Raw genomic sequence first — 15,906 nt, 5'->3', positions numbered from 1 at the left:
AGGAGGAAAAAAAACACCTACATTTTATACAGAGACAAACTGAGCAAAAATGTTGTGAAACAAGTTCATCAGAAAAGTTTTGATCATGTTGATAATTTAGAGTCCTTAGAAATTTTAAATATGATACACTAGGCTTTATAGGGTTAAGCTACTCTTTAGAAAATGTCGCTAGCTGCATTTAAGCTAGTTAATGTAGCAGTGCTTTTGATGACAGATTATGTAATTTATATTTACAGTCAGAGCAGTATTAATCTGGCACAAAACAATGAAGAAGTTATCAATTGGACATGGATTTTATGTTCTTTGATGTTCACTTATAATGTTAAAGTTTTTTTTGCACAAAAAAACAAATATCATGTATATATCATACCGAGACGCAAACAAGCTGTTTAAATTGGATGTGTCAAAACGAACATTCTTTCACTCTTCCATTTGTCCTGTTGTCGACAGATTCAAGTGTGTGGAGAATGGCAGAAATTGAATGCGCATCTGTATACTGTATCCAGTGTAGACAGCATCAGTGATTATAATGTTTTCTATTTGCTTTTGACGCAACACAATGCTCACATCCAGTGTAGGCCAGTGTCAGCTGTTAAGCGACTGAATGCCAGTGGGCGGGGCCTATGGGGCAATGATGTATACCTATTTGTCTATGTCTTGCCCTGGAGGCAGTTATATGAAATGTATTTGCCCGTGTGACATCACAGATCCCGCAATTTCAAAACAACCTGTTTTTGGAGCTTGATTAAATGAATGCTTTGTTTATAATGAGGAGGACATTTTAAGCTATGAAACTTGTTTTAATGGTTCAAAGACCTCTTATATGTTAAAAGATCAAGGCAAATATGATTTCTCATGTCATGACCCCTTTAACAACACATAAATTTACACTACATAGTGCCAGATCTTGGGATGCGCTGTCTCCTCACACATCAGATGCATGCTTCATATTCATGCCAGTTTCATGAGATTGCACTCACTCTCCATTCTGCTCACCTCTCTTATTGAAAATGAATTTAGATGTAGTGGGTTACTTTTTTCCATTTTATAATATATTAACTAAAATATATTAATGTAATATTGAATGACATGCTACATTTAAAATTACTGTAAATCTAGTACTTTACATGTGCTTAAGTATGTTAGTGAACACATTATAATGTGTACTTCTTAAAAGCACAACAAGAGATTATTAAAATACAATGATTTGAAAAGTAAATAGTGGTAATTCATAATCATATATTATTTAGCATTGCATATTATTTAGTTTTTTCTCATGACTGCTAGTTGGCTATTCTATTCCCTAACTCCTATAACTAATGCCTTCTGTTTGCTCTTTTTGCGCTAATTACTCTTTATTTCATTTTTATTTTCCCATTGTCATTTTGTTTTCCTGAGCTCGGGTGATTATTATTGAACACAGTCAAACTTAAAACTAAAATTTGTGTTTAAAGATCTGAAAATGAGTGTTAAGACTGTAGGACCGTGATGATTATTATTGACTGATTATTGATTATTTTATTATGTGCACAATAAAATATCACATACTCTGCAAAAAAAAAATTCCAGTGCAAATATCTAAACATTCTTAAATGTTTACTTGAGAAACAAAATGACATAAGATATTAAGGGCCAGATTTACTAACAGCTTGCGTCAGCGCAAACCCTCTTTTGGCGTTAAAACTTCTGTCAGGATTTACTAAAGACACGCAGTGAAAGATTAACACTGAAAAGGCATGGACAGGGTTATTTTTGTGGCTGACCTTATTGCATATGCATTTGTTGGAGTTTCCCTTTCAGAAGCAAAATTTATGAGAGGAGAGTATTTAAATGAATCATGCAAGGTGATTTACTAAGGTTTGCACTAGTCAGTTTACTGGTATTTGCGCCATTATTTAACGCCTAATAAAAGCATGTCTTAAACCAGACGCTAATTTGCGCTGCTCTTGTTAGATTGCGTTGGTCATTATGGAACTACTCCAGCTGCGTCTGCGTTCTTTAATGTGCACGTCGTCAATAGATCACACTCAGAACTTTCCACTCCCATCGGGGCTTTTATGGGATAGCGCTCTCACTCTAATTTGCCCTGTTTAGTAAATCCGGCCCCAAGATAATCATTTTTTTGCACTTTTAAAACCAACAATGTAGTGTTTTGTCAATATGCCAATGCTTGTTGGAAACATTACCTTGTTACTGAAAGAGGTATGTTGGTTCTGTTTTTTTGTAGTATATGTCAAGTTAGTAGGGTTGCTACATTTAGTTACTCCCCAATGCTGGTAGGCAGTTATTTTAAACCATTATAAATGCCACCATTTGTCATCACTCACAAAGTTTAATGATTTTTTTTTTTCTTGGGTGAATGAAAATTTCTCAAGCTTCCCAGTAATGATTTGTCTTGTGTTTTGACAGGTGATGTTGCAGGTATAGGCTGGGAGCGTTTGGAAGGCACTCCACCTCCACCCGGTCAGCCTCCTAAAGGGAGGGTTTACTTCACTTACTGTGGTCAACGTCTCGCTCCTTATCTGGAGGACGTGGCTGGAGGAATGTGGCCCGTAGTCCACATTCAGAAGAAGGTTTGCAAACAATGATAAATAATAAGCATACCAGTGGTGCACATAACTAAGTTCAACATGGTTATAAATGGTTTGTCCATTTATAAGTTTGTTTGGGAATAAAGGGGTGTTGCAGAAAACATATTAATAATTTGCTAATTACATTAGGAAATGCTTTTATTTTAGTATTATTTAAAAACAATTATAGTCTTTATTAATAATATTTTGAATTAATACTTTTTTATGTTAATGTTTGAATTATATTTTCCATTTTTATTTTAATTTTAGTTTATATTTCTATTCAGCTGTTTATTTTCTATTTGTCAGTTTTAGTAATTTTCATTAAAAAATAATATTTTATGATATTTATATTTTATTTTGTTTCAGTTTTATATCAATTAAAGAAATCAATTTTGGGTAACACTTTACAATAAGGTCTCATTCATTAACATAAGTTAATGTATTAATTAATATGAACTAACAGTGAGCAATATATTTTTCACAACATTTAATAATCTTTTTCATTGTTAATAAAAATACAGTTGTTCATTGTTTGTTCATGTTAGTGCAATGTTAACAAATACAATATTTAGTATTATACCGAAAACAACTATTGAATAATAATAAGAAATTATAAATTAGATGGAAAATTAAATATGGAACAGAAACATTTAAGTTAAACAGACAAATAATTTCGATATTTCATACTGTAAATAAAGAAATAAACACTTGGTAAGCTCAAAAGGATCATAATTATCATAAATCATAATTATTTTCCTTGGTTCTGTGATATTTTGTGACACATTTTTATGTATTGTTTAAGCATCCAAAAACTTGTTGATTATGTAATTGTGGAGATGTTCTTGTTGGTTATAAATGTCTTTTTATTGTACACTGGTTTCCTTATGTGCCTATGTTTTATAAATGTTTTAGTTTTTTAATGATGATTCCTCATTCTGTATTTTCAGAATACAAAGATCCACGCAAACTTTGGCTGCCGGTTGTTTGCGTACGCAGAGGGACAGGCTCACCGAAATGCTGCCGACCTCTGCATGGACCTCTCAGAGGAGATCAGTGCCAACTTTGAGGCTCTGCCCTTTGCCATGGCCTCCGACAGCGACAATGATGCCGGCACTAGTGTGGCGTCTGACTCGGGTTCTCATGGTCCTCCATGCCGCATTGCTGCGGTCGTCACAGCACAGCAACGTAGGTGTCGAATCAAATATTAACTAATATTAAAACTTTCAGCTCCAAAAAGTTGTGTGCATGTTCTGTACATGAGGTTGGATTGCTTTTGAATAATGTCCCTCCCTCTTCTAAATAAAATTGGCCATCTGACTGAATCAGTAACGAATATGTTATTTAAATTTGATGCAGCTTCACATGGGTTAAACATTGGTTCTTATTTCATTTACAGAATACAATAGTGATGCCTCTTGTCACTACAAGGTAGAACTGAGCTATGAGAATCTGGTCGTCTCAGGGCCAAACGCCCACCCGCCACCGATTGCTGATGATGAGAGTGATGATGAAGATGATGAAGACATTCCTAGGGTATGGAGAGCTCATAACTAGGCCCTTAATTTTCTCTAAAGCAATTTGCAAATTACACCCCTAACATAGTATCGCCAAACTGTCTTTTCAAAGAAATCATGTTTGTTTTTTTCTTTGTTAAGGAGGATCATTACGCATTGCTAGTGAAAGCGTGGGAAACCAAAGTTTTTCCAACCATTCGCCGTCGTTTCAGGAATGAAGCAGAGAGGAAGTCTGGCCTGGATCAGATCAAAGGAGCCCTTCAGCTCGGTGAATTTCTTTCTTTTTTTTTTTTTACAGCAGCTAAAAGAGTCCTTCCCAGCTCATTCATTCATTCATTCAATCAGTGGTCAGTATGTCCAGCTGTGTAGACATTTCCTTGTGAAAAATAAGTACACTTTAGCATATTTTTTACAGTACTTATTACAGAAATCATATACTTACAGAAGAATATACTTAAGTGTGAAATTAATGTACACTTAATTGCATATTAATTGCAATTGATTGAAGATGGATTATAGTTTAAATGCATTTAGCTAAACTTTAGAGTGCTTTTTTTGACCCATTTAAGTAGGACTTAATTACATGTTTATATGTAGTTTCATAATTACTGAAATATGGTTAAAGTGTACTGCTGAATGTACTGAAAAGCATTAATTTAATTGAAACATACTTTAATGTAATTTCTTTTGAAACTTGTATTTCATGTACTTAAATATATTTGTAATTACGCATTTGTAATGATGAAGTTGCAATTTACATTTAAAGTATATTAATTTTAAATGAAATATCAAATAACACACTAGAGTTAAAATTATAATCAACTACTTTACATGTGCTTTAGTATGTTAGTCAACACGTCAAAATAAGTATACTTCTTTAAAGCAAGACAAAAGATTATTAAAACATATTGATTTAAAATGTACTTTAAAGTAAAACTTTTCATTTTACATTTATTACGAAGCACACTTTAAAGTGTACTTAACTGTGTTAAGAAACAGTGATGAAAGTGTTCTCTCTTCAAGTACACTTAAGTGGCCTTTTATTTCATTAATATTAAATTATCTGCAAGTATAGTTCAATTATGACAGCTCTCAAAATAGTTTTAGCATTGTTGAATATGGCAATGTTATTTTATTTGGTCTTGGCGGACTAGACCTGCTACGCCTCTGCTCCAGAGCAAGTATGGACATGCTACTGCTAATAGATACACAGACATGCTGCTGTGAGCATGTACGATATGCTGCTGCTGCCTAAATAGACATACATAAATCCCATAACAGGTGGAGCTGGGGGAGGTGGAGGATTTCAGAGGACTACCCTTTAGCAAACACTGAACCAGACTATTTAAATAAGGGATGGGCAACTTCGATCCTGGAGGGCCACTGTCCTGCATAGTTTAGCTCCAACCCTGATCAAAACTCACCTGCATGTAGCTTTCTAGTAATCCTGAAGACATTATTCAGGCTTGTTCAGGTGTATTTGATTAGGGTTTGCGCTAAACTCTGCACTGCAGGACTGAAGTTGCCCATCTCTGATTTAAATGTTGAGCAAGCAAATCTCATTGGCTGCAGGATAAGCAAAGGCCAGTCAGTTTGTGCCATGCGGTGATGATTTGATCGCTTGCAGATTGCATGTAAAGATCAGCCTGCGCCCTCTAGAGTTTTATGGCTGAACTAGATATTTATTTAAAAATAAATAAGCAAGTGCATATTCAATACAGTTGTGTGCACTTCTTTTCACAAGGTTTTGTCCATGTGTTTAATATAAATAATGCTGTTATTTCTGGCAGGAATGGTGGATATTGCACGTCAGACTGTTGAGTTCCTGTATGAAGAGAATGGAGGTATTCCTCGTGACCTCTACCTTCCAACCATCGAGGACATCAAAGATGAAGCTAATAAGTTCACCATTGACAAAGTCCGCAAAGGTCTGTGTGAAAGCATACGTTAACATAAATATTTGTCTGAGGTTCTATGCAATTACCTTTGTTTGGTCTATTGTGGAGATCAGACATTGGCTCTACGTACGTACGTACATGCATAAATACTGTAATTTATAATTGCACCGCTCAGAATTGCATTGATGAGATTGCACTGATAAGTCCCTTTTTATTATTGCAATAATAATGTAACAATTTTTCCCACAGGCTTAACAGTGGGCGTTCGCTGCCCAGAGGGAAACAACACCTGTAGCAGCACAGGTGGCACAGCCTTACCGAAGTTTGCCATCCGGGGCATGCTGAAGACTTTTGGCTTGCATGGTGTCGTGCTCGATGTAGACTCTGTGAGTGTCTACATTAGTCAAATTGCAGTTTCCAAATCAGTCTGTTTAACAGGATCAGCATCAGAAAATTTCATGGAAAAAAAAGACATTTTATTTTGCATAAAGAAAATTAAGCCTTATTTAAATAATTTTTGCCTGTTCATGACAATTGACTCTATGCACCTTGATGTACTATTTAATTTTTCTTTTATTTTATTTTTTTTAATTCTATTTTGACTTTGAGGACATAATGAGAATCATCTGGTTCCGACACATTTTTTTCCCCTAATGAAATCAGCATAAAGCAGCACAATACTCTTATGATTGAGGGAGAATAATGTGAAGTACTTCACATTTTAAACAATATAAACATAAATGTAAATATTTGTCCCACATTGCATTCTTTTTTTTCCCTATACATATTTTTGACAGACTGTGATATTCATTGCACTTGTTTCAAAATGCAACAAATCCGAAACTTCACTGAAATGTCTTCATTTGTGTGTATTCAGGGCAATGAACTGGTCCAGGTTGAGACATATCTCCGTAGTGAGGGTGTGTTAGTCCGGTACTGGTACCCCATTGAGATGCTAGAGAGGCCGCCAGCAGGGTCCCGCAGGGCTGCAGCAAATGGCCTGGTGTCTCTGGACAGCAGCAACATCCAAATTCATCGGTAATGCATTTTTAGAGACAGTTTTCCTATAGAAAATTCAACAAATGTCAGGCTTTTACTGAAAGAGTTCACCTTTTCAGCATCATATTTCAGTGGCAACATTAAAGCCTAACGTTCAGTACTCTGTTTCAGGGAGCTGCTGCGTTGTGAAAGTGCTCTCGCCCGCCTGTACTGCCGCATGGCATTGCTCAACATCTTTGCTCCCAAGAGCCCTCACACATTTACACGTCTTTTCCACATTCCCGCTGTGCGAGACATCACACTTGAGCACCTGCAGCTCTTGTCCAATCAGCTGCTGGCTCCACCTTTGCCAGGTGATTTCATAGGAATATTTTGAGGAACACAGGTTTAGATATGAACTTGAATAAGTAACAACTTACAGTGTTGGGGGTAACAACTTGCAAGTAATGTGCAATATGTAATCAGATTACTTTTTTATTTAATGAGTAAAGCATTATGGTAACAATTTATTTTAGTGTCCTTGTTACAAATGTTACATGTAGATACTGTAGTAATAACTATAAATGATGCATAATTACATAGGACTAAACCTAAAACAAACCCTAATCCTAAACCTAACCCTATAATAAGTACATGTAGTTAATTGTTATTTCTCAGTACTTAAATATATAATTACACTGTAACCTAAAAATAAAGTGTAACCAGCATTACTTTATAAATTTTTATATATATATAAAACGAATTTGCATTACTTTTCAGCTTAATTAATTTGCTTACATTTTTTACATAACTAAATTCTAATTCTCTCTCTTCTCCATAACATAGTTGCAAGTACAAAAGTAACAAAAAATTACTTTCAACTTTCAATAAAAAGAGTTGTACAGCAGGTAATATAACCTGTAATGTTAAGAAATCTTTCAGGTGTCAGGAAAAAGTGCTAAATGTAACAGTACTTTCCGTAAAAAGTAACTAAGTAATGTAATTGACTTTTTTAGGAAGTAAGGCAATATTTTAATGCATTACTTTTAAAAGTAACTTTCCCCAACACTGTATGTGCCAACTTGTTTGGTCTAAATTCTAATTTTAATACACTTTACAATAAGGTCCGATTAGTTACTGTTAGTTAATACAATAACTAACAACAAGCAAAACATTTGGTTCTGTATATAATAATCTTTGTTAACAAAAGTGAATAAAAATACAAATGTTCATTGCTAGTTCTTGTTAGCTCAGGTCCATTAAATAATATGGTAACGCTTTACAATAAGGTCTCATTTGTTGACATTAGTTAATTTGTTAACTAACATTAACTAACAATGTAACTAAACAATTAATCTAAGATTAATAAATGCTTTAGAAGTATTTTCCATTGTTAAGTCATGTTAGCTAATGCAGCCTTATTGTAAAATGTTACTTAATACATCCTAGGAAAACATTTTTCATTAAACTCTTCTGTATTTGTTCATTTCCCTTTGGCTTCTATAGATGGGAGAATCAGTTCTAACTCTATTCTGCTGGCGCAGTCTGTTCTCCACGAGCTGCAGGGCAAGAGCTGCTCCCCGACCGAGCTCTTCTATCAGGGAAACGCACAGACAATCCGTGAATGGCTTACGGTGGCCATCAGCAGAGCTCTGCACCAGGGCGAAGACAGCCTTCTCGAACTCACGAAACAGATCTGCTGTTTCCTTCAGGTACTAATGCCTCACAACTTGGTTTGCTCTAGAGGGTATAGTATGTTATTCTGAAAACTATGATTTTTGATATGATAAAAGTGATAGGCAAAAAGTAGACATAAATAAGAAAACACGATTTTGCAAAAAAATAAAAAAATACTTTTCTAAAGGGAAAATGACAGAATGGCCTTCTCAAAAAAGTAAAACTATAATTTAATTTTAATTTTGACTTAGATGTTTACAATAATTGGAACATTACTGAATGCTTTTTAAATCAGGCAGCTAATTATATTATTCACTGCAAATTAACCATTATGTTCTGTGATAATTATATTTATTTTTAACCTAAATTATTATTTATTGATCATTATGAAAACATAATAATTTAAAATGTACTTTAATATAAGATAATGACACTAGCTTTTCAACATCACCACCATTATTGAACCAGGGTTACTGTAGTTAAAACTAAAACCATTAAAAACAAAAAAACAAAAACGTTTTTGTTATGTGAAATAAAATAAATGTTAACTGAACCAAAATAAAATAGTTTAATTTACCTTGATGTACTAAAATAACTAACACTAAAACTGAAATAAAAATTAATAAAAAAAACTGTATAGACACATCAGATATATATATAAAACTAAAATTAAAGTTAATTTATGAATTTTATAACATTTGGTTATTTTCCCTTTACTATAAAGCTGCTTGAAATGATAAAGCACTATAGAAATAAATGTACTTTAATGGAAGACTTTTAATGGTAACTGGTTATTTTACAGTGTCCTTATTTTACATATGTACTTACTGTAGAAATAACAGTAAATTAAGCATAATTGCATGCAAACCTAAACCAAACCCTGTTCCTAACCCTAACCTATAGTACATTTTAGTAATTAATATTACTCAGTATTTAAATGTTTAATTGACTGCAACAAGGACACCTTAAAATAAAGTGTAACCCTTTTAATTTGACATGATTACAAAGTGGACTTAGAAGTGTACTTAAGTGTGTTAAGAAACATGGTCATGAAAAGTGCACTCTGTTAAATTACTATTAGTTTTTACAATTGTATTTACATTCTTTTATGTTTGCTGAAAATTCAGAGTGCACCTGAACAGTTTACACTGGAAGAGTTTCCCATCACTGAGTCCAAGGTCAGCATGGACGTGAACTTCCCCGGTGCTGCCTTTGTGCTCGTCTCTTGCAAAGAGAGCCAAGTCAGCTGTCGCAAAGAGTGAGTTCATATTGATTAATAATATTAATAATTATTTCTGAATGACCTGTTTTTGCATCTTACTTTCATTAGTCTGGTTGCACTGAGCAGGGAGTTTTGCATAATGAAAGTGTAAACTACTTATTTCCAAAAGAGCAAGTAAAAACTCAGTTTTCTGTTGAAATATTCTATATGCTCATATGTGTATTTTTTTTTTCTTAGTTCCTCTCTATACAAGGCCCCTTGGACTCGTGTAATGGTGTACGGACTTGGTCACAAGGTGCGACGAAACGGCCAGCTAAATCTAATGGAAGCAGTGTGCTACCCGCTGGACGCCTCCCCGTCTAACACAGGACTCACCCCTCCGCCCACAGCCAACCAGTATCCCAGCATCATCATCCCCACTGACAAAGTGCATGTCAAACTAGGCATGTCAAAATCTGTGTTACGTTGTTTTACTTATCGCAGTTCTGAAAACATTACATTCAGTTCCCACTTAAGTATATTCTTTTGAAGTATATAATTTCTGTATTAAGTAGTGTACTTATTTACCACATACCTGAAAAACACATTATGATAAATTATATATTCTATATATATATGATCTTTGCTATTGTCTTGCATCACCAGAGAGAAGCCTGACGTTTCACTGGAAGGTCAAATTATGACATTTTGATAAATTACTAGCTTAAAAAAAAAAAAAATTAAAAATTAAAAACTGAAACATTAATCGTTCTCAGTAAAGAAGCTGTCACACTACACTTTTCCTTCCTTTGACTTCCATTAATACGCATTCAAATGCAAGCTAATGCAAATTTCGCTGAATTCCAAAGTTCAAGTTTGGTAAACTCTGACTTGCGTGACCTTTTAGCTGAATTAAAAGAATGCAAACTTTAACTCTGCAGGATTGCGGTGTTGCAGTAACATGGTGTAGATTGAATATTTTGACATTTTGGATATACAGTATTAAATGTTGAAATATGTTTTTTAAAAAGTCATACTTTATCCTAGTCATACTCCTACACTCCTCAGAGTGTGATGCCATATTACAACTGTTGCAGTGTCTGTAGAAGTCTAATTTATCAAAGTCTATTGTGACTGTTGCATGAGATCAATAAGTTACAGTACATTTAGAAAATAGAAGGTAAATTTCCATTGCATACTGACTTTAATTCATATTCTGGCCTTGTCTACAGGTGTATCTCCCCCTCCTGGTGCAGTGCTGGTATTACACTCATTGCCTCTTGAGTTTCCCTTGGCTATGGCCTTTGCTGAGCAGCTGCTAACCTACACCGTAGGGGAAACGATTGACCGCTCTGAGGATGAGCTGGACACAGTGCCCACTTCTGTGCTTATGCAGGTTGTAGAGTTGCTTGGTGAGAAATGTTTGTTTATTTTGCTCAAAGGATCTCAGGAAACATACTATTACAGTTTATTTATTTATTTTACAATCGCTAAAGGGCCGTTCACATCAAGGACAATAACTATAACAATAATGATAAAGATATAGTTCTAAAAATCTTTCTAAAAATGAAAAGCCACACAACTATAATGAGAACGGCACAGAGAAACTATATCGTTGGAATCACTTTCAGAACAATTTTTTTCCAGCTTATGAATTATAAAAACATTGACCGCCAATCAGAATCCATTCTGTTTTAAAGAGCTCGAGCATTTAAAGTGGCAGACGACAAACCTGCAGCACGCGCTTAGAATACAGATAACAGGGCGTTATCGATTGTTGGTGTAGAAGCTAATACAGTTATCGTTATGGTCATCTTTATAGTCATCGTTCTTGGTGTGAACGTGCCTTAAGACCAATTATTCAGTACTTGGGTCACTTTTTCAAAACTCTTCACACAGTCAGTACAACAGCATTCTATGTGGGTTAGTCTGTGGATTATTTATCATTGCTTTGGCAAAAAAAATGCATTCAGTGACTACTTTCAAATTACATTAGTTATTTTCTTACTTAGACACAACCAAATTATTTTCTCACTTAGACACACAACTACTGTCAAATCTCTATGTACATACAGGCAAAATACAAAAGAAAACATAGTGTAACATTACCTGTTAGTGTTTTTAGATCATTGTTTTGTGTGACAAAGTGTGTTTGTGATGGAAGAATGAGTTGATTTGAGATATGTATGAAGTGCTTTGGTAATTTTTGTTCATTTTGAATGTAAAACTTACTGCTGTGCCAAGCTGAAAGTTGTTTAGGAGAACTGTGTGAAGAGTTTTGAAAAGTGGCCTAAGTATTGAGAAATGGGTCCTAGCTATAAAAACTGCTAGTGCAATTCCCTGTGTGTCACACTTGCTTTATCTTTGATTAGGCGGCCTTTTGTGGACCACTGATCTTGCTCCGTGCATCAAGGAGCTGATCTTCCACCTGCTTGCAGAGCTTCTCCGCAAGATCCACACCTTTGAGCGGCGCAAGACTCCTTCAGGCCTGTCCAGCCACATTACACTGCTTCTCAACCCCTGCCTAACAGTCCTCATGGTTCTTCAAACTGAACTACGAAAGCTTTATGACCACGAGACCCAAAGTTGGGGGTTAGTTAGCGGCGGTTCCTGCACTTCCGCAACGGGTAGTGGTGGAGCGCTTGCTCTCTCTGGCGAGCGGAGTCGCTTCTCGACATACTTCCATGCCCTGATGGAGGTGTGCCTGGCAGTAGCTGAAGTGACACTGCCACTCAGTACAGGTGCAGGAACGTCGGTAGTAGGTGCCCCTTCGTCTACGAGCACCACCAACTGTAGTGATTCCTCGTCCTCTTCGTCATCCTCGCCAGGCCAGACACCACAAAGTCCGAGTTTGCTTTCGAAGCGCAAAAAAGTCAAGCTAAAGCGAGAACGGGCAGCAGTCTCTGTTGCTTCGGCAACTGCCGTCTCAGGGAAACATGGTTCCGGAAATGGCGCAAGACCATCAGAATGTGATAATGCTTTACTAAACATGGCTGGAGGGAAGCCAGAAGACATGTTGTGGTTTCACCGTGGGTTGACATTACTCTTGATTTTACGGCACCTTGCTAACAAAGACCCACAAGGTCTGGGCGTCACTGGAGATGCCGTTGCAGATGCTTGCCAAGCCTTGGTTGGTTCCACTGCTCACAGCCGCTTGCTTGTTCTCTCAGGAATCCCAACTCACTTGGAGGAATCTGTGGTGCGCAATGCAATCCGAAGGGCTTGCAATGCGCACGGTGGTCTCTTCAAGGATGAGATCTTTATTCCAGTTCAGGAGGAAGACCCTAAAAAAGCCAAAGCTGAAACTCCAGGTATTCCCCAAGATGCAAAGAGAGACTGCACTGCAGGAAGCCCAAATAGCAACAGTACAACGCCAGCAATGAGCACGAGTGCCTCAGCTTCAGCTAGCCAGACGTCTTTACAGGGAGCCTCCAGGGCTGCTGGGGATCTGCTGGTAAACCAAGAGTTGGTGGCCTCTCAAACAGCACCTTCCCAGCCACAAGCACCCCTGGACCCTCACACGGTGTCCAGTCAGGAGAGTCTGGATGTGTCTCTTTGTAGCACAGGAAGTCAAGGTAGTCTTGGCAGCCTTGGGGAGCAGCTGGATAGTGGTGCAACGTCAGTATCAGATGGGAGCTCCATGTACACGGTTGCCTCACCAGACATCCATGCCAGTGTGACACGACCAATCAAAGGCTATGCTGTCATAGAGGTGGGTGGGACATTTGCTTTTATAAAACAGATGAATGTTGCTTGCAAGCATCATTATTACTATTGTTCATAGTTAGGGCTAAAGGTGCAATGTGTAAATTTTAGCGGCATCTAGCGGTGAGGTTGCGAACTGCAACTAACGGTACACACCCCTCGCACCCCTCCCTTTCGGAGAAGCTACGGTGGCTGTCTGGCCGACACAAGACAAAGATGTCGTCGTCTGAGACAGCAGAGAGTAGCCTGTGTGAAGCAATGAGGTTTCTTCTTACTTCTAACAAAGAACGGTCTCTGCTTCTAATAAACCAGATGACCACTACTAGTACTACTACTACTACTTTGTGTGTATTCAACGTAGTGACGATGCAAGCTGCCTCTAAAAGCACAAACGATTTAGAAGACGAACAACATAGTGACTAAATGCGCTCTGTAGAGTGTATGTCCGTTTAGGGCTGCTGTAGAAACATGCCGGTGCATAATGCCGACTTGACATGGAGGGGGGACCCACGGTGTATGAGATGGCTCATTCTAAGGTAGTGAAAACATAACGGTTCATTATGTAAGGTCTTTATGCACCACTGAAAACATAGTTATGTATATTATATTGCATTTCTGTCAACAGATCCTCCCAAATTTTACACATTGCACCTTTAAATTAGAGTTTTATTAGAATATAGGGTTGTCAAAAGTACTGGTACTTCGGTACCAAGGCGGTACTGGAATTTTAAAAATGTGCCAATATTAGCATTTTTCCCTGAGCACTGTTGAGCAGATTCTGACTAACTTAAAGACCTCTGATTGGCCATTGTGTTCACGCGCTCAACATATATGTCTGTGATTGGCTACAATGATCAACGCTTCAAAAACATGTTGTAAATAGACTTTGACGCTTTTCACCAAGCATGTTCACAGATACACACGGGATCATTGTAGCCAATCACAGACATGTCTGTTGAGTGTGTGAACACAATGGCCAATCAGAGGTGTTTAAGTTGGTCTTAATCTGCTCAACAGTGCTCAAAAACAGTGCTTTTGACAACCCTATTAGTATACCATGTTAAAACATGTTCATGTTTCAAATTAATTTATTACATGGACTGCTCCTGTGCATTTGCGCAGTGTACTGTGCATGCACTTACTATAGCTACGCCACTGTTAAGACAGAGATATGCTTCATTTTCTGTGTTCTGCTCTATCTTGCTCACAGCCTTTCAAAAAAGAAATTATTTATAAAATAATGTTACTGTTTCTGCTTTTGCTGTACAGGTAAGGGCAAGGGCCCAGGTAGAGAAGATTCGGGCCAGTCTTTTCAATAGCAGTGATCTCATTGGCCTTTCCAATCTCGAAAGGGAGGAGGAGCTAATGGAGATGACCAGTGAGGAGATCCTCACCGCCTCAAGTGTAAATCAGAGTTTATTTGACACTCAAGGGAGTTCTGCCCTTGAAGAGTACTTCCTTGATAAATCTATCAGAGGTTGGTTGTTATTTTGGACTATCATTCTGTGATTCTTTTTTTGCAAGGGTTTCCTTTAACTTGTTATCAAGTTTGTTAGATATTTTATTAGTTTTTGTGCTTATAGGAGACAAGCTGGTTCCCGGAGCACGTGACGTGCTAACAGATATCTTTAAGAGCTGCATATACGCAGAGCAGGTGCTGAGCCCCGTACCAACAAAACCTGTGAAAGTATCGGACATTTTTCTCAGCAAAGAGCAGATCAACTCTCAGATACCAGGAAACCTGCTCCATGTGTTTTTTACACATGTACGGCCTCCCAAGAAGGTGCTTGATGACCAGCTAACGCAGGTGATGTCCTCAGAACAGTAATTCATTTAATAATTTTAAATTACTAATTTATCATTAAACATTTATTTTTTTTATTTTAATTATAAAGTCTGCTACATGCACATGATGAGTCTTCCACATGCCTTTTGCTAAATTTTAATTGATGAAAATTGACATACCTAGATGTAATCTACACATATGTAATAGTATACTATTAACATTTTCTGTTAATTAGATTTTTGTTAGCATTCATTTTAAGTAGGGATGCACCCATATGAAAATTTTGTCCGATACTGATAATTCTTTATATTTGAAAGCCGATAACCGATATATTGGCCGGTAAATCTGAAATCCAAATTTTTATATAATTTTTGAGAGCCTGATTACAAAAACAAAAATTTCACCATTAAAATCCATGTCCCGAGCACACAATTATAATGTTCTCATAATTGTATGTAGCTTATATGACAGACTTGTGCTGCACATGTTGCACTTAACTGTATTTTCCTTTAAGTGACTCCAATCATATTTCAAGAAATTCAAAACCATAATGGTGAACACTGCGCATCTGAAG

The 15,906-nt window shown here is 36.6% G+C and overlaps 1 protein-coding gene across 1 annotated transcript in view; it reads left to right on the top strand.

Annotated features, from left to right (window-relative positions):
* Window positions 1–15,906, top strand: part of LOC127515852 (probable E3 ubiquitin-protein ligase HECTD4) — an 84,429-nt gene that overhangs the window by 53,930 nt on the left and 14,593 nt on the right. Inside the window, 15 exon segments of the mRNA XM_051899952.1 lie at window positions 2,410–2,573; window positions 3,521–3,758; window positions 3,970–4,106; window positions 4,229–4,355; window positions 5,878–6,015; window positions 6,235–6,371; window positions 6,863–7,023; window positions 7,156–7,337; window positions 8,470–8,675; window positions 9,768–9,898; window positions 10,100–10,305; window positions 11,074–11,253; window positions 12,214–13,553; window positions 14,816–15,023; window positions 15,130–15,353. Coding sequence (XP_051755912.1) covers window positions 2,410–2,573; window positions 3,521–3,758; window positions 3,970–4,106; window positions 4,229–4,355; window positions 5,878–6,015; window positions 6,235–6,371; window positions 6,863–7,023; window positions 7,156–7,337; window positions 8,470–8,675; window positions 9,768–9,898; window positions 10,100–10,305; window positions 11,074–11,253; window positions 12,214–13,553; window positions 14,816–15,023; window positions 15,130–15,353 — 3,779 coding nt within the window.

Source organism: Ctenopharyngodon idella, chromosome 7, assembly GCF_019924925.1.
Source record: "Ctenopharyngodon idella isolate HZGC_01 chromosome 7, HZGC01, whole genome shotgun sequence".
NCBI lineage: Eukaryota > Metazoa > Chordata > Actinopteri > Cypriniformes > Xenocyprididae > Ctenopharyngodon > Ctenopharyngodon idella.
This window is presented reverse-complemented; position numbering and strand designations above follow the sequence as displayed.